At 56.6% G+C, this 24131-nt stretch overlaps 1 protein-coding gene across 4 annotated transcripts in view; it reads right to left on the reverse strand.

Annotated features, from left to right (window-relative positions):
- Arhgap22 (Rho GTPase activating protein 22) overlaps nt 1–21504 on the reverse strand; it is a 123975-nt gene extending 102471 nt beyond the window's left edge. Inside the window, exons 1-2 of one of the 4 annotated variants that reach the window (XM_063233751.1) lie at nt 21286–21504; nt 18400–18562 (exon numbers count right to left, since the gene is read on the reverse strand). In XM_063233751.1, coding sequence (XP_063089821.1) covers nt 18400–18451 — 52 coding nt within the window. In that variant the 5' untranslated portion in view covers nt 18452–18562; nt 21286–21504. Of the gene's footprint in view, nt 1–1376; nt 1727–18399; nt 18792–21285 lie in introns of those variants that run through there. The other 3 variants (XM_013148618.3, XM_013148617.3, XM_013148619.3) reach the window with 3 other exon arrangements.
- Between the last annotated feature and the right edge of the window lie 2627 nt (nt 21505–24131).

A 24131-nucleotide genomic window follows, 5' to 3' on the forward strand; every position in this document is an offset into this window, starting at 1 on the left:
GGATATTAGGACAGATAACTCTGCGGTGGGGCTGTGCCATGCATCATGGCAAATGCAGCAGTGGCTGAGTCCCTACCTGCTGAATGCCAGCAGCACTCCCAGGGGAAAAGCCAAGACTGTCTCCACACATGGACAAACGTCCCTGGGAAACCACTGCTGCTTGAAATCAGTGTTTGTGATATGTTTATGATGGCCTGGGCAGTTCCCTTTTCTGAAGCACTCTTGTCCTCCTAGACCAGCACCGACCAATAAAAAAAAATACAAGGCATAATATGAGTCCCCAAATACTTCATAACTACCTTAAAAGCCAACAGTAGGAAAAAAGGGTAAAATTAAATTTCATAATCTATTTTATTTGGCCAATAGATCTAAAGCCTGTCATTTCAGCATGAGATCATTATAAAATAGTTACTAAGCGGATCTTTTATACTCTACAATTTTGCACTCAATCATTAAATCTGGTGTGCATTTTTATCAGTTTGGACTAGTCACGTGTCAATAGCCCACGTGGCCAGTAGCTGTCACCTTAGCCTGGGCATAGTTCTCCCACTGGCTGGCGGGTGACACATGATCCCAGTGCAACCCACAGGGTGCTGAGGGTCAGGCAGGACAGCAGGTCCCACCCAGGAAGGTCCTGCAAGCACTGGCTGTAGCGTGCTGACCAGACGGGACGCTCCCTGTGCGTGTGCAGGAGGAGGAGGGGTCCCCGCTACGCACACAGGATAAGGCTCTGTTTCCAAACACCCACCCCTCTCCAAAAGCTCATCTTTGTGTGCGCTGCTCACAGGGAGATTTCCTAAAATACTGGCCACGTTCTATTTTCTTAAAAACAGACATTCTCAGCTGAACCTGCCCTAGCCAGGAAGTCGCTGTCCACAGAGATGCCGTGTCCAGCCTATTCATGGAGATGCTGTCCAGCCTATCCAGGCCACTCTCTGCTTGCTCAGTCCCAGACTCTCCAGATCCCTCTCCCTGTCCTGACTCTGTGCCCCACCCACCCCAGCTCCAGGCCCAGCTGCAGCTGCCTGGGCGTTATCCTGGCAGACAGGATGGCCAGCTCCAGCTGCCCCAGGCTCCTGAGCAAAGCCTGGGTTGCCATGGGAGCTCCTCCCCGGGGTCACGGTATGGAGGAGCCTGGGCATCGCCCTCCTTGGTAAGGGCCCTTTCTGGTTCTGCTGTGTGCCAACCCTGGGCAAAGTTTCCCTGAAGTCTTCCCCTGGTCACTTAGAGCAACAGAGGGCCACTGGACACCGCGGAAAGGCGGGGTCCACACCAACCCCTCGCCGGTCAGGGCGGGTGGACTCCACGCAGCCCCGAAGTCGCGATCGTCCCCAGCGTGCCCCGGGACGCCCAGCGGCGTGGAACGCGGGACTCACCCCTGCGGGCCTGCCTGATCTTCGGGCTCAGCATGTTCCTGCAGCCGCGGCGCCGGGCACGCGGGCCCCAGCCCGGCATCCACGCCCTTGCGCCAGCGCCCTGGCCGGGTCGCCCCGCACGCCCCACTGGCGTCGCCCTTCGGCCCCTCGGCTGGCTCTCTTTCCCGGCTCTTGATGGACCTCTCGCCTCGGGCCACGCCAACCTCGATGCATTATTTATCCATCCCAGAATGGGTTTCCATCCAGGCGGACCATTAAAGCCGCGGGGATCTTTGGTGATCAATCACCGCGCCGGGCGGGGCCGGCCTGGCGGTCCCCGAAGGCGAGGGTGCGCGGCGCTGTCCGCTGGGGGCGGGGCCTGGAAAAGGCGGGGCTTTTGAGGGCGGGGCGCCTAGAAGCAGATTGGCCGGAGACGCGGGGTGGGAGTGGCTGGGTCCGAGAGGGGCGGGGAATGGGCGGGGAATGGGCGGAGCCATCCAGCTCACCCGGCGTTTACCCAACAGTGGGCGGGCTCAGGGGGTCGCGGAGGTCCACGCAGGGAGCCCCAACCGGTGGGTGCACAGGCCTGCGGCTGCCCACCCTGGTCACAAAGCACTTTTCGTGCGAAAGGTCGAGACGCTTACAGGGCCAGCCCTCTGGGGCCAGCGGTTTTGGAGGACAGGAGGACCCAGTGGTCCTCTGAGGTCCGGATCCAGGAGGCTGAGGCAGAGCCCTGTAGGGGGCGCTAGCCATTTATGCCTCCTGGGGAAGGAAGGCGAAGGCTTGGGTCAGGATCCTGACAGAGGCGTCTCACCCTCGCCCGGCTGAAGGGCGGGTCCCCGCTTCTGTTGAGAGCTGTTGTGCTATGGTAACCCTAAACGGCGCACAGCGGAGCTGTCGTGAGCGGATCTGGCCTCGAGACCCTAAAGCTTAACCCCACACATGCAGCAATAACCACAACATCCCATCTCTGGAGTGCCCTGGCCCACAGTCATCCAGCTACTCCTGCTCGCTCGGCTTTGGACACTTGCCCTGTGAAACTCCCCTGATTCCAGAGGCAGAGGGAGCCCTGAAGGCTTCTCTGGCTCTGTCTGTGTCCCCGGCCAGGCCCTCCTCTCCTCTCTGCCCTGAGCTCTGTAAGACGCACTGGTTGGATGAGTAGACCAAGAAGCACGCGCATGTGACCCCCTTCCCCGAGGGCCTGGTCCTCCTGAGGTCAGGCTAGGACAGGGCTACCCAGGAGCAGGGGGAGCTCACAGAGCTGGAACACCTCATGTTGACTCCAGGGTCACAGGGTGAGCCCCGTGGCCGGTGACAAGGTCTTGAGCAATCAGGAAGCCTGTGTGAGTAATGCAGCCTGCCTGCTGCTCCAAGTCCCAGGCAAGAAAATCTCCCGGGACTGGAGTGCGGCTGCTCACCCTCCTTTCTGTTGAGAAACCACCTCCGGGCCCTTTTCCTGTGCAGCTGTTTCCCCCGGTGACGTTAAGTTACCATGCTTGCCGAGGGCTCTTCTGGGGACCAAGTTTGGAATGGACCAAACCACAGGCTGTGGGCTCGCACCCAGCAGTCTCGCTGGGAAAGGGCTGGAGCCTGGGGAAAGGGGACCTGGGGGCAGGGGCCACAGAAGCTCCTCCTTCCTAGCTGCCCTGCACCCTGCTCCTCCCCGTGAAGGATCTGATGGTCCATCTGGCAGCGAGATGGGAGCCTTGGTAAGGAGAGACAGGAGCAGGGCGGAGAGAGGGATCTGTCAGGCTTGGTGACTGCCTGCAGACACTTTTCCTAAGGGAAGCGCTTTTCCCCTGGCCTAAAAGTGGTTTGAGTAGAGGAAAGAAGGAGGAGGTAGTGATCTCTTCAGGGACAGGGGTAGAGCTGGCCCTGCTCTTTGTCCCCATGCAGCTGCCCTCCCAGCTGTGGGCCCTGCTTTCCTGCCCAGAATCCCTGGGCATTTCCCAGGGGCTGCCTGGGGCCGGCACAGAGGAGGCTCAGCCGGTGCTGGCAGGTAGAACTCTCCAGAAGGTGCCTGTCGGGTCACACCCTCGTTGGACTGCCACTCACCAACTGTGGCTGGCCCATAGCCAGGTACCCTCAAACAGCGGCCCCCTCCAGGCACCATGGTGCATACCTGTCACCCCAGGACTTTGGAAAGGTGAGGCAAGAGAATCACAGCCCAAAACACAACAAATCAAAACAAAGCAGCAATGAGGCCATCCAGCCTGGCTGCACGCAGGGCAGCTCTGGTAACCAGTCCCTGTGTGTCACTCTGCAGCCCTGAAGGGCTGATCTGCCATGTATGGTGGTCCTGGGGGTTGGAGAAGCTCCACTGAGACCTTTCCTGCAGCCAGGGGTAAGAGCACTGCTCCTGGAGACAGCTGCACGTCTCTGGGCCCAGGGCCATTGGAGGGAACCTCTGCTTGTTGCCACCCCAAGGAGGTTTCTCAGGAAGACGCTCATCTGCCAATTAGTCTCACAGTCAGAAACGGAAGAGGGGCATGGGCCCAGAAGCCCAGAGGTGACAACTTTGTTCCATGCAGTGCGCTGTACTGTTTAGACCATGCACTGCTCCAAAGTGTCCAGTAGAGGGCGTGAGGGGCTGGGTTTGGGCTTCAGGGGCAGAGCCAGGGGTTCTAGCCTTGGGTGGGGGAGGGGGCAGCCTGTAGAAAGCAGAGCCCAGGTTCCCTGTTCCAGAAGCTGCCAGAGGCCCAGAGCTGGCCATACTGGCGCAGAGCTGGGAACAGTGCTCCTTGACTCTGCAACGCCTGTCCAGCACCAGTGTCCCCGGCCTGTCTCTGCTCCCTAGCGTGTCACCCAAAGTCTTTCGGCAGCTCCGAGCCTCTCCTGTGCTTCCTGTCCACCCGGGAGGGTGTGCTGGACCGGCCACCTGGCACCCGTGGGCAAGAGCGATCATCTTTGTTTCCAGGAATTTTGCGAGCTGGAGGTTTAAGGAAGACATCACTGGGAAATAAATTATATCAACTTACAGGGAAGTAAATTGCATTTCAAACACAGCTTTGACGAGTTCTCAGCTCATCGCTGCCAATGATGTCTCCCACCTGGAGACACTGTGTACTGGGCAGACCCACAGCGCTTCCCGGTTCTGCATCTAGGAGAATATACACCAAGGAAATCGGCCAGGCTGCGAGCCAGGCAGAGGACATGGGTTTTCTTCCCAAAGGCCACTTTGGGGGTTCCATGTAGGGAGACATCTGAGCCATGCAGTGTGGATCCCCGAAGAAAGCATGGCTCGTACCTGTCATCTGTCCATGCCCAAGGCCATAGGGACCTGCTGCATGCACAGGGACACCAGGGAGCTGGCACCTGTCCCTTAAACATCGTGGACAGGAGGGGGGGGGTGCTGCTGACACAGCTGGCCACCCCTCCCCTTGCTTGGCTCCAACAAGGAAGCCAATGGCTTCCCCTCCCTGAAATGCAGGGAAGGAGTCAGATTTTAGGCGCTGATGAATCACCCTTCTGGTCGGTTTTGCATTGCCGAAAACCAAGCCCCCGCTCTGTGAAAACGGCTGCTGCTGGGGAAAGCCTGGGGTGGGAAGAATGGGAATTTCCCAGGGGCCTTTGCGCTCCTTTGCATCTCTCCTGCAGTGGTCACGTGCCTCTGAGCGAACACTGCCCGTCAGGGGCACCTCTGCCCTCCCCCCCTCAACCTTTTTCCTTTTGCCTCTGTGACACTCTGTTTCTTTCTCCAAGGCACTGGACCCATTCTCCCGCTCTCTGAGCCTCCTGGTCACGGAGTGGGGGAGCTCAGATTTGGCTGTACAGCGCCCATTCCTTCCCTGATTTGGAGCAGCACCCCAGCTCCCTCGGTGAGGCTATAAGGAACCGATCTGCTCTGTTCCTGGCAGGCAGGCAGATGTGGTCACGTGATGAAGGCCTGGCCTCTCTGAGTTTTGAATCTCCGAGACAGAGTGGACTTCACGGCTGGGACAGGGACACTGTCCCACCGTGACACAGCACCCTCTGGCATAAGAGCTGTCCTGCGCACATGCTGCCTGCTGGAAGATGACTGGTATCTTTTGTCTGCAGCCACGGTCATACCCGTCCCTGAGCCTGGCTCTCCAGCCCCCCACGGTGTTATAAGCTTGCAGTCAATCCTGTCCTGGTCGCCTTTCTGTGACCTGCAGCCCCAGGATTTGAACTGACGTCCAGATTCTTATATTCCTCTTTGTACTGACTTTTCATCCTGAAGCAGCACTGGGGGCCCTTCCCTACATACCCCTGCCCCTGCTGAAGTCACTTCATTCCCTCGGCAAGTCCTGCTGTCACCTGACGGCTGCACGCCTCCCTTCCAGGCCCGGCCCCAGCCTCTCTGGCTTGGCGTGTATTTGCGCACTGGTCAGGACTGACGGTGACCTCAGCTGCCCCCACCTCTAGGTGCTATGAGCCCTCTTTCCCCTCCGTATTTTACGTTCCATCTCAGCCGTTCCCAGCCCACTCCTGCTTGGCTGTCCACCTGTGGCCTGTGCAGACCACCTCACCTGTCCAGTCTCCTGAGGCTCTGTTCCTACGGCGCCTGCCTATCACAGCGGGGTTCTCCGGGGAGCAGTTTGCACTGCTCAGCAGCTTGTGGTTCCTGTGATGTCACCACCATGTTGAGACTGGAAGTGTTTTCCCGTAGTCAGCAATGAGCACCTCTCAGCCAAGTTCTGTGACCCCCAAACTCACCCACACACCCACAGAATGGACACCAGGGACCTCATCGTTTCCTAGGGAACCAGTGGCTTTATCCAGCACAGCTCAGGCTCCTCACACGCCTCAGCCCACCGTGCAGGGACCGACCCTGCTCGCTGCCCTGGTGCCTTCCTTAGTCTCTGGGTCACTGGAGAGCCCAAGGCAAGGCTATTCAAGCTGAACCTAAGAGGTCTACTCTTGCTAGTCCTCAGAGCAATTAGATCTCATGTTGGCCCTGCCTCCCGGTCTCATCCTGCCCTCCGAGGGACATCCAAGTGGGGACAGTGGGGAGAGAGCTGGATGTAAGGTTAATGTTGTTTATAAACTTTGGTGGACTCATCACTAAGAAGGATCAGAAACAAAGAGAAGCCAAGACCAAACTGCAGAGAAGCTGCAGCACTGAGGGCCTGCTGGGGGGAGAGAGGGCTAACATGGGGGTGTGTGGGAGCAGAAGGCACTGGAGGTGCCATGCGGGAAGGCAGGACAGTGCGGGGGTGTCACCCCGCACACAGCGGGGACAGTGATCTGGGGACATGGCCAGGGAGAGACGTCCCAGAGCTCACAGGAGTAGGTGGACACTGCAGTGAGCTGAGAAATTCTTGGTGCAGCCTAATTCCCGCTGCATCACGCACGACACATTCCCCGAGTTCCTCTGTAAACAAAACCAAACAACTCTCCTAGCTAAAAATGCTGAGTAGGCGATTCAAGTTCCACGTTTTAAAACAAATAGGCGAGGCATGAAATGCGTGGCAGAGCAAGGCATTTTAAACGTCTGTCTTCCACCCCGTGCCAACAAGCAGAAAGTGCCCCAAACTGGCAAATCAGCATTTTAGAACTTCAGACGTCAATCAACAACCTTGCTCCACCAAGGAATCTTTAATCAGAAAAACTCAGCGGATGGATCAACTTAATTTCCACCTTGATGGCAACATGAATATAATCTGCCTTTGATAGGCGCTGTACTTTGAATCTCAGCCTTGACCCTGGCAAATGGTGGGCGGGGTGAAGTGTCTGGTGACACTAGCCAGAAGCAGCAAGCTACAGCCCCTGGCCAGCCAGGGAGGAAGGAGGGTCAGCCGGAGATGCCTGGCCAGCCCCGGCATCACCCCGGGAAGAGTGGGGTCTCTGTGCTATGCTAAGCGGAGTCAGGGCAGTTGGGTGTGAATGTGGTCTGGACCTCTACTGTCCTCCGCGTGTGATGGCTCATGAGACTGTAACCCATTGTATCTCACACTCGGGTGGGCGTGTGGCCAATAACCCCCATCCTTGTGCAAATCCCACTTCCTGTTCACAGCTTGCACAGCGAAAAGGCAGTCTCGGGTGGCACTGGACTGGAGCGGGAAGGGGAGACCACCTCAGGGGAAGTGAGACCAGGACACACTCCTGTGAAAAGGCGGTGTTCACAGTTTGGGGTACGCCAAGTACCAGTGCCACCCGGGTCCTGGTTCCCATCAGCCTGCAGATGCAAGTGATTTCCCCCTCTGCCATCTGACTAAAGCTGACTTGGTTTCTAGGATGTCCCAGACAGTGCGCTATCACTGTGACAGTGCTTGGGCTTTGGAGTGCGACAGCCCTGGGTCAAAGCCTGGCGCCTTCACATCCTGGACACACCATTTCATCTCTCGGGGTTCTGTTATCTCAGCTGTCTCCATGGCCCCTCCTAGGCTGTCCTGAAGATCAAGGGAGATCAAGAATTTAAAGAATGCAGCCCTATGCTTAGTACGTATTCAGCCCTCTGAAAAACACAGGCACACAGCTCCTTTCACACGGTACCTCTAAGAGGGCTGGAGGAGCAGGTCCCGCATTCCTGCGAGCCCTAAGGTAGGGAGAAAGGCGCTGCAGATGTAGCTCGGTGGATTAGAGTTCTTGCCTAGCACGCACGAGGCCCTGTGTTCAGTCCCCAGCACCGCAAAAACAACTTACAGTTATAGTGAGGGGGGCGGAGGACACAGGCACGAGCTGGGTTCCCACCATGCACCGGGGAGACCCAGACCCCGCTCTGCCCTATGTGCAGCGCTCGGTCTCAGGATACTTTACACTGGGTAACAACCGAGTCAAATCAACACAACACCCACTTCTTTAAACAACTGTGCTTGGTCTTCCTGGGCACCCCGGGCAGGAGGAGCCTGCTCTGACCTGGGGACGCATGCCTGGTCCGACTCTGGTACCTGGCAACCTCGGCCGGTATCAATCTGACCTGTTTTCCTCCCCTGTGCATGGGGAGCTGTGTAACGAGGAGGAGGTGGCAGGGGCTGCTGACCACCCCGTCCCTGCCCACTCGCCCACGTAGTCACCCCAGGGTGGTGATTTGCAGAGGAGTCACGGAGAATTCGTCAGTGTTGGAGCCCGGGAACCTGAGTTCAAAGCCCTCGCTGGCCGCCTAGCTCAGGCAGTGGGGTCAGTCTTTGTCTTCCTGGACCTTTGGCTTCCTCACTCACAAAGCGGGCAAAGAGCCGCCTTATGGGGTCCGGAGGTCATGAAGAGGCCTCACATGTCCCTTCATGCACCCTTCACAGCAGGGACGGGCCATTAAATCCCATCTGCGGGCCAGGTCGTGCGTGCCAGGGCCCCCGTGTACCTTACTCTAGCCTGGCAGCCTTGCCTGGAGCACGCTGGCTCGGGGGCCGCCTGCCTGGCTGGCTTTCTGCCCAGGAGCTTGGCATTGGGCAGTGCTGCTGCCTCTCTGCTGTCCCCTGGTGGCCAGCACAGTTTGGGGGTGCTGCCCTGCAGGAGCCTGGGTTCCAGCTCTGATGACTTTGCTCTCTTACTGGATCCTCAAGAAAAGATGTCCCTCTGTGTCTCTAGGGACCTTCGGACTGTGTTAAGTGGAGCGTGAGGCACACCCGGTGGGCTTGCCAGGGTCCCTTAGTTGGGGGTTGGGCCTGGTGGCCGATATGAAATGAAGGACAGAGCTGCCTAGGGACCTCTTCAGAGCCCTTGGAAGGAAAGGGGTGACCCGAATGCTGAGGCCACCAGGGCCGCTCCCCACGCACCTGGTCTCGGGGTGGGCCTTGGGTTGACACCGAAACTGCCCCAGTGAGAGTGTCCTCTCTCAAGAGGAATCAAAAGAGGAACCCAGCACACAGCGTCCTGTGACTCACTGACTGTCACACTTCTGCAGGGGCAGTCAAATTGGCCCCAAAATATCACTTCCCGAAATGACTGGCGGTTAGAACGGGTTTTTTCTTGTATGTAAAACGCTGGGTATGTGTGTGTGTTCTGTGATTCGGCTTGACTCCTGGCTTGTGGTCATACATGGCTTCCACCGCCAGCAAGCCACTCGGCCCTGTCCGGGCCTCTGTCCCCTCTTCTTTAGCATGGGGACATGAATACCATCTGGCCAGGTCAACATCTGGCCTCCAAGCTTTAGGCCTCCACTAGCAGGGACGCCCCTAGCTGGTAGCCTAAGTCGTTTTTTTCTCTTTTTCTCTTTTTATCAGTACAGGGATTGAACTCATGACTGCCTGCTTGCAAGGCAGGTGCTTATGCCGCTGAGCTAAATCCCCAGCCCCGGTGATTCTCTTGATGACGATGCCCGAGCTGCAGGGAGAAGGGTAGATGAGCACCAGCATGGCGATGCCTGCTGACAATTGGAGTCCCCTGCTGTCTGGCCTCATGGTCTTGTGCATTTAGGAAGCCAGTGCATGGCTTAGGAAGCAATGCTGACTCAGGTAGCTGTGCCCGGCCACTCAGCTAGACGGGGTGGGTGTGTGCGTCATGATCATGTCCAACTCGTATTGTTGTTCGAGCGAGGTACCTGGGTCAGTGAGGCTGAGTTGTGGACTTGATTAGTTCGGGTGACATCATGAGCTGAGCAGTTTTGCTCCGCCAAGCCTTGTGTCTCCCCGGCACCAGCCGGCCAACCAAGGACCAAAGCTGCATGACCCTGAGCCAAACTGAACTCTCCTTTAAGTTTCGAGTGTCGGGTATTTTATGCCAGTAACGGAAAGCTGATTACCACAGCACCCGCCAGGGTTCCCCAGCACTCAGGACCTGGGCCATAGGTGGCATTCAACAATAACCTAAATATCTGTCCCTGCTGGGGGTGAGTGACTGGAGCTCACTCTGGATGCCTCTCTGTGTGAGCTCACAGAGCTCACTGCAAAGGAAACTGAGGCCCGGGAAGACCCGGAATCGGTCACTTGGTGTTCATCCGGGACACCAGTTCCTAATGCACCTTCTGGTCCCAGGAGGACCTTCGTGAAGCAGAGTCTCATGCACTCCTGCTCTGCGGGGCCTTCTCTTCCAGGTGGGGACAAATTCAGAGAGGGAAGGTCTGAAGGTGTGTTAGCTTTAGGGGGGCCAAGGGGCTGCTCTGTGTGCACAGCCAGCCGCTCCCAGACCCCCCAAATCCCTCCACAGGAGCATGTTCACACTGGCAGCACGCCATTGTCACCCGGACCGGAAGGGGCTTCCTCAGATGCTGAGCTCAGGACAGGAAATCTAGCCCCACGGACCCGGGCAAACCAGCATCCAGCTCTTCAAAGCAGCCCTGTCCCTTCTGCAGTAAATTGGTTGCAAAGACCTGCAGGGGTGGTGGTGACACATGCCCAGACTCCCTGGGCAGGAGGATCCCAGGATAGAGCCCAATCTGGGCAATAACTTAGCAAGTCCCTGTTTCAAAACCAAAAATGAACAAGGGCTGGGGTGAGGCTCAGCGTGAAGGCCCTGAATTCACTTCCTAGGAGTGCAAACAAGACAAAATCTCCCAACTCCTGACAGCTCTCTGCTTCCACGAGAGACCTGTGGACCCAGCAAGCCCATTTCTATCCCTGTCAACGCTGGGCAGCCCTGTAATCTGTCGCAAGGCCACCTCACCACCGGCCCATGCAGAGGCGCCAGCAGACAGGCCCCGATGCCAGAACTGTTTACAGTTTGAGACCTTGAGTGTCAGTGCTGGTTTGTGATAGGGACACCACCACAGGGCCAGGGGACAAAACCCCAGGTCCTTGACCGTCTGCTCCTTAAAAATGTGATTTGCGTTTTCTTCTAAGGCAGTCGGGGATCTAAGAGGGGCCCGCAGATGCCCAGCCAGTAACTGAAAACACAAAGCTTGAGCTCTGTTTAATACTGTGGATGCTGGACCTGATAGCTGCTTCCTCTGCACCTGGGCTTGCTGACCCTTAGGGCTGATCTCAAAGGCAGATTAGCCCTGTGTTTACAAAACTTATCTAACCCCCATTAAGCTGAGGACCCCGAGATAAGAGATTTATAGACACACTCAGACACCCAGGAGTACTCTGCAGTCCCCAGTGGTGGCTCTTGATTTGTGGTCACTTGGATTCCAGCCAAGTCCCCCCCACTAGAATGAGACCACCCTGTGCAGGGATAACAGTCTCGGGGAGCCCGGAGATCTCCCCTCAAGCAACAAGGATGTCTCCAGAGCCAACCTGCAGCCCACCCTGAGATAACCATCAGCCAGCTGCCAGCCCACCCAGCAGACCCCTGAAACCTGGCCCTGTTTTGCAAATGGATCTTGGTTCCAGCAGTGTCCCTGACCACTCCTCAAGCTGCTCTCGTGTCCCTGGTTCTTTTTTTTTTTTTTTTTTCTTTTTCTCTTTTTATTGGTACCAGGGATCGAACTCACGACCAACTGCTTGCAAGGCAGGCACTTATGCCGCTGAGCTAAATCCTTAGTCCCTGTTGCTTATGCGCCCAGGCCTCTCACTGACGTTTCTCTGTGACAGGATTTGACTCTAGGGACCAGTTTTGTGTATATGTAGGGGGAGACGAGTTGGGGTCTTCCTCTCCTCTTTGGGGCGGGCATCTGTCCTTGGATCCTGTCTGGTGACAACTTTGTTCTTGCCCACCGTCTCCTTCTCCACTGGCTCTGGATCCAGTCATAACACAGCTTTCCTGGCAAGGCCTAGGTTGTGTTGACTGCCCTGACTCCAGCCTGGGAGCCCAGCACGTGGGCCACACGGCGTTGGTGAACAAGAGTGTGACTCTGTCATCCCTGGTCCTATACCTCTCGTTCCCTTCCAGACTCATGATGACCCTGTGTCTCGGGGTGGTCGTGAAGACTCGAGCTGCCGTGGATGGCATTCGGCAGCCCCGACAGGCGGGGCCGCACTGACACTGGGGAAGTCTTTGCCATTGGAGATGCACCCCTGGCTTCATTGTTAGCACTTCCTAGGGGGCAGAAGGTTTCAGCCTATGAGCTTTGGGCAGCCTTTGCCTATGACCAAGGCTGCAGACAGCGCAGGGGCTCATCCAGGGGTGCACTGGAGGTGTGGTTGGCACTGGGAGCTGGGCGGGGGAGATACTTGGTTTTCGTAGCTGGGTCCTGGCACTTGAAGTCCTGGGATTTCACGAGTGATGCAGTGAACTCCTGGGACTTCTGTGTTCTCTCCAAGCTCTTTCCAAAGGCAGCGGGGTCTTTGTTAACAAGGGAGCTTGGGAGGATGGGGGATGGTTGCGGTACAGCAAATCCAGTAAGGAGACTGCTGGGATTCATCCTCCTCCGGGAAGAGGGGCTGGATATGGAGTCCTGTCGCCAGGAGCCATGCCTGTGGTCCGTCGTGCAGAGAAGACTCAGAGCCGGGTGTGGGCACTCCCGGGTCGGACCCCTCAGAAGGCAGTGGGGTCCTGCTCTTCCCTCCCCCTCTCCCATCCGACTCCTCCTTGGGCGCTCTGGGAGTCTCTAGTCAGTGACTGAAACTGAGACGCAGTCAGTGACCCAATGTTGGGCAGAAGCGTGGGTGGCTGGATGGATGCCCAGTTGCTGCAGGTGTCTAAAGGGGAACAGTGCTGACACTCTCTGGTTCCCGCCAGATCTGGGTGATATTAAACTGTTGGGTGCCTCTTGGTGTCACATGGTGTGAGGACACTTGTCATCCTGGAAGCAGGTCCTCCTTCTTCCCTTCAGAGCTGGACAGAGGAGGTTCTTTGAGGGGCCCAGGATCCCTGAGGAAGGGCCCCCCTGTCCTCCGCCATCAGGGCTCTGTCCTGCCTGGGAGCTGCCCGAGAGTCAGGCTTGGAGGGAAGGCAGGAACATCTGGACCCAGAAAACGAGGCAGCAGGCCCGGCTGGCAGCAGTGGCCATCTGGTCTCCCGTTCTTCCCTGCAGTGAGCAAGCAGGTTGGTTTTGTGGGCACTGGGGTACCCAGTGGCCACTTGTGCTCAGCACAGTACTGCCGTCCTGGTGCTGTGCAGAGGTGCCGGGAGCATGTGGCACCGGGGTGGGGCACAGTGTCTGCCCCTGGTGAACGTCACAAGCCTTGCTCTGGCTGAGCAGGTGCCACAGCCCTGGGTCTCACACATGGCTGCCCAAAGATGCTGCGTGAATTCCCGCACTTAGAGGAAGGCGGGTCTCAGGGGCGGCGAGGAACGTGTGCCAGGCATCTCAGGCTCTGCCTGCCAGGGCGCCACGCCTGGTGGCCCCATCTGTTCCCACAGCGAGGATGGCCCAGGTGTCCGCCTCACGCCCACCCTGTGTGAAGGAGCTGACTGTTTTGCTGGCTCCCCCTGTGCATTCTGAGACCCTCAACCCAAAGCCCAGGCCCAGAAATCTGCTTTTGGGAAATGGATTCTTCCTGGAGACTCGGCTTCTGGTTCTCCACGTGGTCCCTGCCATCATCTTGCTGTGGGCACAGAGTGTGGGACAGCAGAGATGGGTCTGGAGGAAAAGGAGGAAGTTTGCTTTCCTGGCCATCAGTGAGGCAGCCTGCACCCAGAGGATGCCACCCACCGGATGACGGCCCCAGGCCCCAGGGCTCCTGGCAGTGCCCCTCGCGGAGAGAGGAAGGTCGATCACTGCACTATTTGTACGTGACTAGAGACTCTGAAAGTGGCTTCTGCTGCCATCACCCAGATGGCTCCAAGGCTGAGCAGCCCCGGCTACTGACAGGCGGCCTCAGCATGCACTGGGAGTGTCCCAGATTAGGGTACACCTCCTCCCTGGGGAGCCACTTCCAGGGCGGCTTGCGGTGGGGTACAGAGGCCTGGCCTTCCTGCCCCAAATCAGGGCATCCCCGAAGGCCACCCAGGCACAGAGCTAAGCCTGCACCCCAGCACAGCTCCCCATCTCTGGACCACTCTGGATCAAGTCTGCACACTGCCCTTCCCTTCTCTCCGCATCCAGTGGAGAGGGACACAAGTGTCACGGTCTTCTGCAGGTGACAGCAGCTGCTCCTGCCTCACACTTCTCATGCTGCTTGAATTCTTTCTGAGAGCATTTGAGGATAATCAGCCCGGCTGTGTGCTGGGCTCCAAGAGTGGGTCGCTGAGTCCAGAGCCTCTCATTTCAGAAAATCCTCCAGGCCACAGCCGGAGACACACAGCAGGAGTCTACTGTTTGTCTGAAAGGGATTCCCATGCTTTCAGACTGTACTGAGCCCTTTTGTGATCTCTGCTCTGCGTAAGATATTAATCATCGCTGCAGTCTCGTGAGACAGCCTGTCACTACGTAAGATGTGATGCAATGCTCTGGTGAATATCTCAATAAAACAGTGTATTACAGAAAAAGAGCTCCATAAAGTGCTCCCCTGCCTTGGAATACACTTATCCCATTGTTCTTGTCACTTTCTGAAGCATTTCTGGAGTCCACTTTCCTCAGTGTCTGTACAGAGTGTGATCAAAATTACAGTGATCGCTGGTGCCATCGAGCTGCAAGGCAGGCCGTGTGTCCCCTCCACCTGATTCAGGGGCTCTGACACCCTGCGATGTCCAGCTCTTCCCCAAAGTTAAAGTGATCGGGCGGGGATGTGGCTCAGCTGCACAGCACCTGCCTGGCACGTGCAAGGTCATGAGTTCGATTCCTGGTACCAAAAACCAAAAAAGTTGCAAAGGAAGAGCACGGCTAAAGACCCTCAAGAAAGAGGATTCCAGAACTGCTTCAGAAAGTGGCACTAATGAGACGGATACATTCAAAGTGAGGAGGAGGGTTTTTTTTTCCGGTACTGGGGATCAAACTCAGGACTGCCTGCTTGCAGGGCAGGTGCTTATGCCGCTGAGCTAAATCCCCAGCCCCGAGGAGGAGGGTTTTAAAGGGTGTAAGTGGCAAAGAATCTTCTGTTGCAAAAACATTTTTAAGAACATGAAAACATTCCCTGTGGGTTTTTTTTTTTTATCAAACCTTGTATCCCCCAGATAAGATCAGCAAGTGAACAAGCGTGGAACCAAGGTCTCCACCCCGCCCCGGCTTCCTCCAGACTGTTTTTATCTTTGCACACCTGGCAAAATGAAGTCAGTATTTCCAATATTAAGTGCACTATTAAAAAAATGAGCAGTCGAGCCACAGACTGGGAGAAAATATTTGCAAATCAGCTATCCCATGAAATCCTTGTACCCAGAATATATAAAAATGCTTGTGACCTTATTATAAAATAAAATGGAGAGACCAATTAAAAAAGAGCAGAAAATTTGACTAAGCATGTTGGCAAAGGCAATATATAAACAAGGAAAAAGATTAACCATCACTAGACAAATGCATTGTTCTCCCAAATATAACTACTTTATAGTTACTATAATTGTGTTACGTCTTGGATCGGAAATGTCTTCAAAACTCACACACTTAGTTGGCATGTGATAGGCTTTTGGTAGAAGTGTCCATCAGGAGGGTTCTAATCTCATCAAGTCCATTAATCCACTATAAAATGCTTTGATTGCATTATAAGGCGGAGACGGAAACGAGCTGGGTCCCGGTGAGAGCGAGCGGGCACGGGGAATGTGACTTGGGATTCTATCAAGTCCTCCTCTTCTTCCTCTTGGACTTTGTCATTTTCTCTCTGCCACCCCGCAGCCTTGAAATGAACAACTCTGCCACTCTCTGCCCCGCTGCTCTGTTTTACAACAGGCCCAGAAGCAATGGAGCAAAGAGACCACGGACTGAAGCCACCGAAACCATGAGCCAAAATAAGTATTTTCCCCCTAATTTGATATGCAGAGACAAATGTTAACACAGACGCTCCATTACAGACACAATGGCAGGTGTCTGCAAGGTGGAAGGCATGCAAAATGGTAGACACTTTGAAAAACATTTTGAGAGCATCTTAAAAAAATAATCAGACAAATCCGCCATAAGAGAAATGAAAGCAAACGGGCTCAGAAACACATGTGTGAGTTTTCAGAATAGCGTTATTCAGGATGATAAACCCGCCTAAAAACAGCGCTGGCGTCCATCAGCTGGCGAACGGATAAAAGGAACCAACCTCTGTCCGACGGCACACTATTCAGCCCCAAAGGACAAACTTCTGACACATGAAAAACGTAAGCGAACCTCAGAACCCCAGGTCACATGACACAGGCTGACACAAGAGACCACGCAGTGTGTGACTCCATTTACCCAAAATCTCTGCCCATTTGAGGCCTTGTAGAGCTCACCTTTGAGCCTCCAGCCTGGCAGCCACGGGCTGTGAGCCTGGCTCTCCACCAGTCCAGGGCTCTGAGTCACTGCGATGGGCAGGAAGCAGCCCCCTACCTGGCCCGAGACAGGTGACAGTGGAACCTGTCCTGTTCTCTCAGCCTCTGCAGAAGGGAACATGCCCGGGAATTTGTGAGCCGTGCGGCTGTGGTCTAGAGTTGAGCAGTGTCCCCACAAGCCTGGCATGTCCAGCCAGTGCCAGGAGGCTCGTGTGGCTGGGGCTGGAGGCCATGTGCCCGCCTGTGGGCTACATGGAGGAGGCTGGGAAGAGCAATTCAGAAACAGCCAGTGGCTCCGGGGTCCACAGGAGGACATGGAGCGAGGGGCGGGTCAGGAGGACCTCAAGTCTGAGCTCACATTAGGTAACCTTGTGACTGAGTAAGACTCTGCCACCAAATAAAAAAGGGCTAAGGGTGTCACTCAGTGGGAGGGCTCGGGGTCCATCTTCAGGATGCAGAGAAGTCCAGATGAGGGTTGACATCACGCCCTCCCGCATGCCATTCTCCATGAAGCACCGCGATCAGATCGGCCCTGTTTATAAGGTGGCATAGCTCCCTGCTGCCCACGAGTGAGAGCCCAGGGTTCCCGATCTGCCATGCGCCTACCTTCCTTCCCCTCTGCCTGCCTGCTCCAGGTCTCCTCCCCTGGGTCTCCTGCTTCCCATGACAGAGGCTCGAGTCCCTGCCTCGGCCATCCCTTAGGCCTTGGACGGTCGCGGTGGACAGGGCGCAGGGCAGGGTGTGACGGGGTCCCTGTCCCAAGCTCCTCAGCCTTGGTCCTGAAGTCGGTCAGGGACTTGGGGGCCATAGGGATGGCTGGATTTGGAGCAGCTCTCCTCTTTTGGGAAATGGGCCAGAAAGACTCCTTGCATGTGGCGGTGGAGTGTGCCCTGGACAGCCAGCCACAGGCAGAAGCCCCCGAGTGGAGAGAGGGACAGAAAGATCAGAGGCCCGAAGTTTGGGGAGCTGATAAAAAAAGAGGGTGCCGTGGGTGTGAAGTGGTGGAATGATTCTTGGATCCTTGGGGGAAACTGAGGTTGGTTCCACCATGAGGGAGCCACGGGCGGTGTCATCTCTGTGTGAGGGTTTTAGCCTAGCCCACAAATAGGGGACCTGGCTGGCCTTTGGCTTTCTAGTAGAAGGACTAGAAGGTTCTGGAAGGTTCAGGAAGGTTCTGGAAGGTTCTCAACTTTGCAAAATTGTGGGCAAAGTGAGGTGCAATAGTATGATTTTGCTCCTAAGAACTTTCTATTCACTCAAACTCTTTCAAAACTTCAGCGAAAAAGTCTAGATCCTCACAAATCACCTCAGAAAAAGAGACGCAGGGAGCGGGAGAGACCAGGGATGGGGAGAAGCTGCCTTTCTTAGGGCAGCTCTGAAGACCTTTCTGACCCGACATAGTTATTTATATGGTGCCACCAAAGTGTCTGAGATGAGACAATCCTAACTCATTCATCCAGCCAGGAGGCGTGATGCCCGGACACACGCCCTGGGGTGGGTGGACCTCAGGACCAGCCTGGTACTCTGTGGCTCTGCCAGACCTCACGCCGCCCTCCGCCAGCACCTGCCCTGCTCCAGCCCTCAGCACCCTGCTTCACCCAGCAGTCACCACCCGTCTCTTACTGGTGCCCCTGCCCTTCTGCCCATGGCACGGCTCAGCTGAGGGTTTCCAAACCAGGTCGCAGCAACCCCTGGACCAAGCCCTCGGTGTGAAGCCCTTGCCATTACCCGGGACCCTCACAGACCCCGTGTCTATCAGAGCTCACTGCTCCTGAGGGCAGTCAGCTGGTCACTTTGATACCTGTTTTCAGAGCAGCCAGTTCAGGGGTGACGGCTGGACCCCAGCCAGCACCCAGGATCTGAGAGGGACAGGGCCCTGACCACAGATGCTGACTGACGCCCCATCCATGGCACCCAGGGGGCTTCCTTGGCAGCCACGGCTGATCCCAGGGCCCAAAGAAAATGCCAAGCACCGAGACAATCATAATCAGGCTCTTACTGAAATATCTGGCCGCGAAGGTCCTCCTCCTGCTGGACGCGCTCGGCAGCATCCTGGAGCTGGCACTCTGCGCAGATCTGTTCTGCAACCTTTTTATAAAGCGCCAACCACATCCTCAAGCAGACAAGCTAATTCCTGTTTTCCAGTAACAGGAGATCAACATCTATAGCAAAGAAATATATTTAGAATGCCCTTTATCTGGTGTTTGCTTGGATTTAAGTAAGAAGCCTGCTAAACGAAAGAGCGCCCGAGGGAAAGTGTGTCCGGGAACTTGGGATGGTCTCGGGGGCACCCGGGGGGCTTTGGGGAAGCTGTCAGTTCCTCAGATCTGAAAAATGGGAACAATACTGACAGCCACTGCTTAGAGCGAATCAACTCCAGAGCCAGCGGAAGGGAGGGCTCAGGCCGTGGTGAAGTCTGTGGTCATGTCTGCTGTTAGGTTTTGGTTTTTTTTTTCTTCCCAATTGGCCGCCCTGGGTTTATTCAGGGAGTCATGCTTCCAGAAAGCCTGCAAAACAGCAGAGTGCCCGCTGCCTCCTGTTTGCACTGGGGGCTCCTCTGAGGCACGGCACTCCATGACAGGGGCAGCAGGACCTGGTTCTCTGCACAGGTGCAGGGTAAAGCTGGGGACTCTGGCCAGCACCGGGCTGTGAAGCGTGCAGTGCTTGCATTCCCGGCTCGATGTTTAAGATCCCCAGGCCCTAGGTTACTATTGTAAGAAGCCACACAGCAAAACTTCAGCGGTGAAATAGCCAGGTGACATCTAGGCAGCCACCATTACTGACACAGTGTCCTGGAAGTGTAAGGCAGGGCTGCTTCAACCGTCAGGGCCAGTGTCACCGTGTAAAAACACACAGTGTCTGCAAAGCTCCCGGGAGGGCATGCACCGAATGCTCTTCCCACCACCCCCTCCTGCCTTTGCTGTACTGAGCCTAAAGCTCAGAAAGATACAGCACCCCGCTCCTGTCTAAAGACAGAACAAGCAAAAGCAGCTCTCAGCACAAGGCTCCTTCCAGCTCAGCTCTGGGGAGCAGGGATCCGTGTGAGTGTCACCAGCACAGTGTGGAGCAGGCTGTGGGCTGCTGGACAGGGCTCCGTGGCTGTCCTGGGGCTGTGTCCTCTTGGCCCAGGCCTTGTGGGTCTGTGGACAGCTCCTGCCTAGGGGACTCTGGCAAGCAGAGGGGATGGGGCCAGCTTGTGCCTCTGGGGAGAGAGCTGGGGCCACCAGGAGCGGAAGCCCCTAGTGTGTTAAATGCTACATCTACAGGGGCGCAGTTCAAGAAGCCAAGGAGGAGCCCAGGAAGCCAGCAAAGCTGGGCCTGCGTGGAGAGCTGGAGAAATCTAACATCAGCCGGGAACCGAGGAGCCGGGCACACCCAGAGAGACCTGTCTCAGCATTCCTTACAGCCCAGCACCGGGGCTGGCCGTGAGATGGGGAGCCCTGGAGGACAGGGAGGTTGCCAAGCCATGCACCCCAGTGCTGGGAGGGTTAGAATTAATACTGGAGCTCCAAGGGGAGCTTGCCTCTTTCCTAGAGTGAACACGAGGCAGACTTAGCAGATACACATGCAGGGCGCCCAGCTAACTCTGCAGTAAAGATATGTTCTGAATATTGCCTGGGGTACACTGTCTGCTAAGGAGTCCCACCTGTTATCTGGGAGCTGTTGAGATTTAACAGGGAGTAGGGGTCCTGTGTTTTATTTTGAGTACCTGTTTTCTTTTTGGTGAAAAGAGGATACAGGCGAGCCCCTTTCAATTATGGGAAACAAACAAACAAAGCCAGCTAAGAGTGACTTCAAAGATAAGAGGGGATTTATTACCTCTTTTAGCAGGAGAGCCCTCCTTTGTAATATGGGCTTCAGGCATGCCTGGATCCAGCAGTTTGGCATTGTCAATCATATCTGTATTTCTTTTATAATTCCTTTGTTTCGGAGGTGGCTACTTCATTCTCAAAAAAGCCTGTCTGTCTGTCTGTCTATCTATCTATCTATCTATCTATCTATCTACCCACCTACCCATTTTTTTGGTGTAGGAATGGAATCTAGGGGAACTCTACCACTAAGCTACCTCCCCCAGCCCTTTTAAATATTTTTAAATTTTTTTATTTTGAGGATCTTGCTATGTTGATCAGGCTGGCTTAGCTAGTGGTCCTCCTGCCTCAGCCTCCCAAGTGGGTGAGATTACAGGCGTGGGTGAGTCATCTCATTTTTTTTTTTTTAAATGTCAGGCTCAGCTTCAGAGTCAATATTTGTTCTCTTCTGTCCAGCGGCAAAAGAGGGCCTCTCTCTCAGTGTCTCTCCCAGAATGCCAGGGAATGTGGTCTCCCTACACCCCCAGAAGCCTCTTCTGGCTTCCAGACCACGGTTTCACCACCCGGACCCCACCCAGGCGGATGGGACACTGGGGCACACTGATTGGCTAAAGCCACCCTGGCCTCCCCGGAGCTGTGGGGAGGAAGTGGCACCGAGGTGCCAGGGGAAAGGGCTCTGAGCTACAGCGCCCCTGAGGGGTCTCCAGGGGGCATCCTGATGGGACCCACCCGCCTGCCCTCACCCACCTTCTCTGCAGCGGGGTCAGGCTGGTCGCCAGCCCAGCCGTGGTCCTGGTCCTGGCCTCAGATGGGAGGCAGCTGGGCTCTCTGAGGGATGACTCAGCCCGGGCCGCGGCCCGCCCAGCGGTGCTGACGACCCGGTCCTCCTGGACCCGGGCCAATACCCGCGCCCTGCTCAGCCCACCTGCTGACCTCTTGAATGCCAGCGCTTGTTAGGCGCCCATTGGGTACCAAGCACAGTAACCCGCACCCGCCTGCACCCTGCAGGGCACTGGACGGGGACATCGCGGGGCAGCCGAGCCATCGCCATCGGGCAGGGTCACCGGAGGACGTACCTGGGAAGGCCGGCGGGCGCGCGTGCGGAGGGAGCGCGGGCTTTGCTTGCCCGGCCCGGTCCAGTCTGCCTGCAGGGCCAGGGCGCTGCGGGCCGCCCGCTGGGGACGGTGCGTGAGGCCCGGCCCCTCTCCTCCCTCCGCCGGCCTCGGCCCCAGGTTAGAGGGCGCGGGCGGGCGCGGGGGTCGCGGCCCGGTGGGAACATGGTCGGGCCTCTGTGCGTCCGGGCACCGCGGTGGACGCAGCGCCTGGGCAGCTGCAGGACCAGGCTGACCGGAGCTGGCGGTGCAGAGCGCCCCCTGGCGGCCCCGGCGAGCACCACGCCCCTCTGGACGTCCTGTCCAGCTCAGGACGAGGAGTGGGGGTCGTGGGCGGTCTACACCTGGGCAGCTGCAGTTACACAGCTTCCCTGCCCAGGGTCCATGCGAGGAACTCACCACATCATGCAAGGCCAAGAGGGAGGCTGCCCCCTCCCAGTACCCACTGTGGGCCTGGCTAGGGTGGGCAGCAAGGAGAGTCCGAGAAGGCCCCACAGTGACCGCTCCACATCAGCTCGCAGGAGGGATGCCCGGGCCGCAGCGCACAGAGCCAGAGTGCTGGACGGAACTCAAGGCTGGCTCTCCACACTGATGGCTGGGTGCCAGGCGACCTCTGAGTCCTGGGCCCATCTGCACCAGCAGTATTGCTGACCATGGTCCACTTGAGCATCAGGAGCTTATGATCCGGCCTGCCCAGGTGGCTTCACCTGAGTTTGCATGTTGCTTTAGGATCGAGTTGGTGGCAGGTCCTGGAGGACCTGGTTCCCACCCTTACAGTTAGGGTGTCAGGCCATGGTAAATCAGGCTCCGGGGTGTGCAGGGCCCCAGCTCTGCTCCTCTCAGGCCCTTCCTTGGGGCCTCTGAGGCAGCTGGGTGGGCATCCAGCACCCAAGCCAGGAGTCCAGGACAAAGCTGTGACCAGCAGTGGGGGGACCAGCTTCTGACAAATTAGGGACCTGTGCAGGGGCTCAGCTCAGGGTGCTGGGCAGGGTGACGGGAAGTCCCACACGGGCCTCCGCCCAGCGAGCCCCTGGACCTGAGCAGTTTACCTGCCGGGCACATTGAATTGAGAGCTCTTGGGGGCTACTTGCTTCTTTGTTTTTTACACAAGGGAGATCAAAATAGAAGACAGAGGTTTAAATGAATGAATTATTACAGGAACAGACCCGCTGCCACCATCCCGCTCAGAATCCTCTCCCTCGCTTTAAATACACCTGTCCCAGCGCTCTGGCCCCTCTCTGAAGCAGTTCTGGAAGTTCTCTTTCCTCAGTGTCATCCCAGGGTGTGATAAAAAACACACAGACACACACACACACACAGTGTATGCTGGGGCTGAGCCCCACCCAACGGGACGGCGGGCTTGTGACAGCGCGACACTGTGTCCTCCTCCAGCCTATGCACCGGAGCTGCCACGTGTGGCCTCGGGCTGCTCCCCAAATCCAGCTGACCAGCAGAAGTGAACGCATCGGATCAGTTCAGGGCATCAGGGCAGCCAGGCCCGCACAGCTGACACTCAGGGGAGGACTCCGGGGCCTCACGCAGCAGGAGGACGCCGGGGTGAGCACGTTCAGCTCGAGGGAGCCAGGATTTGAGGGACAGTCATGGCAATGTGTCTTCACTGAAATACATTTTTAAAAATTACACATCAGGGTCCTTTTCACCACCCAGGCGTGGGTGCATCTTGTACGCAGCAGTTACTTTGATTTTTTAAAAAATGTGAATAAACATTTAAGGCAGTGAAGAATCCCAGGTACTGTTTCCATTTAAAATTTTTTAATTAAAAAATTATTTACAGGGCTGGGGATTTAGCTCGGCGGAATAAGCGCCTGCCTTGCAAGATCGGTCATGAGTTCGATCCCCAGTATCCAAAAAAAAAAATTACAGTTCATGCAGTTTACAGTCACCCTGGAGAATGTTTGTCTCCCTCCTTCTCCTCTCCTCCTCCCGGTCTTCTTCCTCCCTCTCCCTCCCCGTCCTCCCTTCCCCACCTCTTTAAACTCTTCCCGGTTCCCCGGAGCCAGGCTTAAACCTAATGCAGGCACGCTGAGCAGCCCTGAGTGCAATTTGCAGCCAAGGCCAATAGATGGCGCTCGCAGCACGCTGCTCGCACGGTGCCTGTGTGCCCCTGTGTGTGTCAGTGTGTGTGTGTGTGTGTGTGTCAGTGTGTGTGTGTGTGCGTGTATGTGTCCGGCAGGTCCCGGCAGGCCCTTCGCAGGAGGAGGGTCTCAGTCCTGTCCCAGGCTGCAGAGCTCCCTGGCAAGCGTCCACGTGCAGCCCTTGCGTCCGCGGTATGAGCAGGGACCAGGCTGGCTGTGGGGCCTCCAGAGTAGAAAGGGCACCTCAAGGCTCCTCGTCCCGAAGGCACTTCGGGGCTGCAGGCGTGCGACCAGGATCCTCAAATGGGCTTGCTTCCAGGGCCTTGCAGGGTCCGGCTCCTATCAGGGTCCGAGCATGAGCGGACAGTGGCTAGCGAGTGTGCGGGAAGAGTTGGGCAGTGCCCAGCCTGCGCATTCGCCCTGTAGCAGCCAGGCACCTGGCTTCCAAGGCCAGCGAGCAGGTGTGTGGAGGGCACCTGCTGGCGGACCCCTGCTCGGTGTCAGAGTCGTGGGTGGCTCGGGAAAGTCAGGTACCTGCATTGGCCCTGAGGCTGGAAGGAGACAGCAGGTCCGAAGATGCCCTGAGAAATCTGCACGATAGGGAATTGTGGGGACAACCTGGATGCCCATCGATTGACAAATGGATGAAAAATGTGGTGTAGACCACAATGGAGTACTACTCAGTCATAAAGAAGGACCACTCCAGTCATTTTA

Source organism: Cavia porcellus, unplaced genomic scaffold (genome assembly GCF_034190915.1).
Source record: "Cavia porcellus strain 051 isolate PalLab524CR breed Dunkin Hartley unplaced genomic scaffold, mCavPor4.1 scaffold_23, whole genome shotgun sequence".
NCBI lineage: Eukaryota > Metazoa > Chordata > Mammalia > Rodentia > Caviidae > Cavia > Cavia porcellus.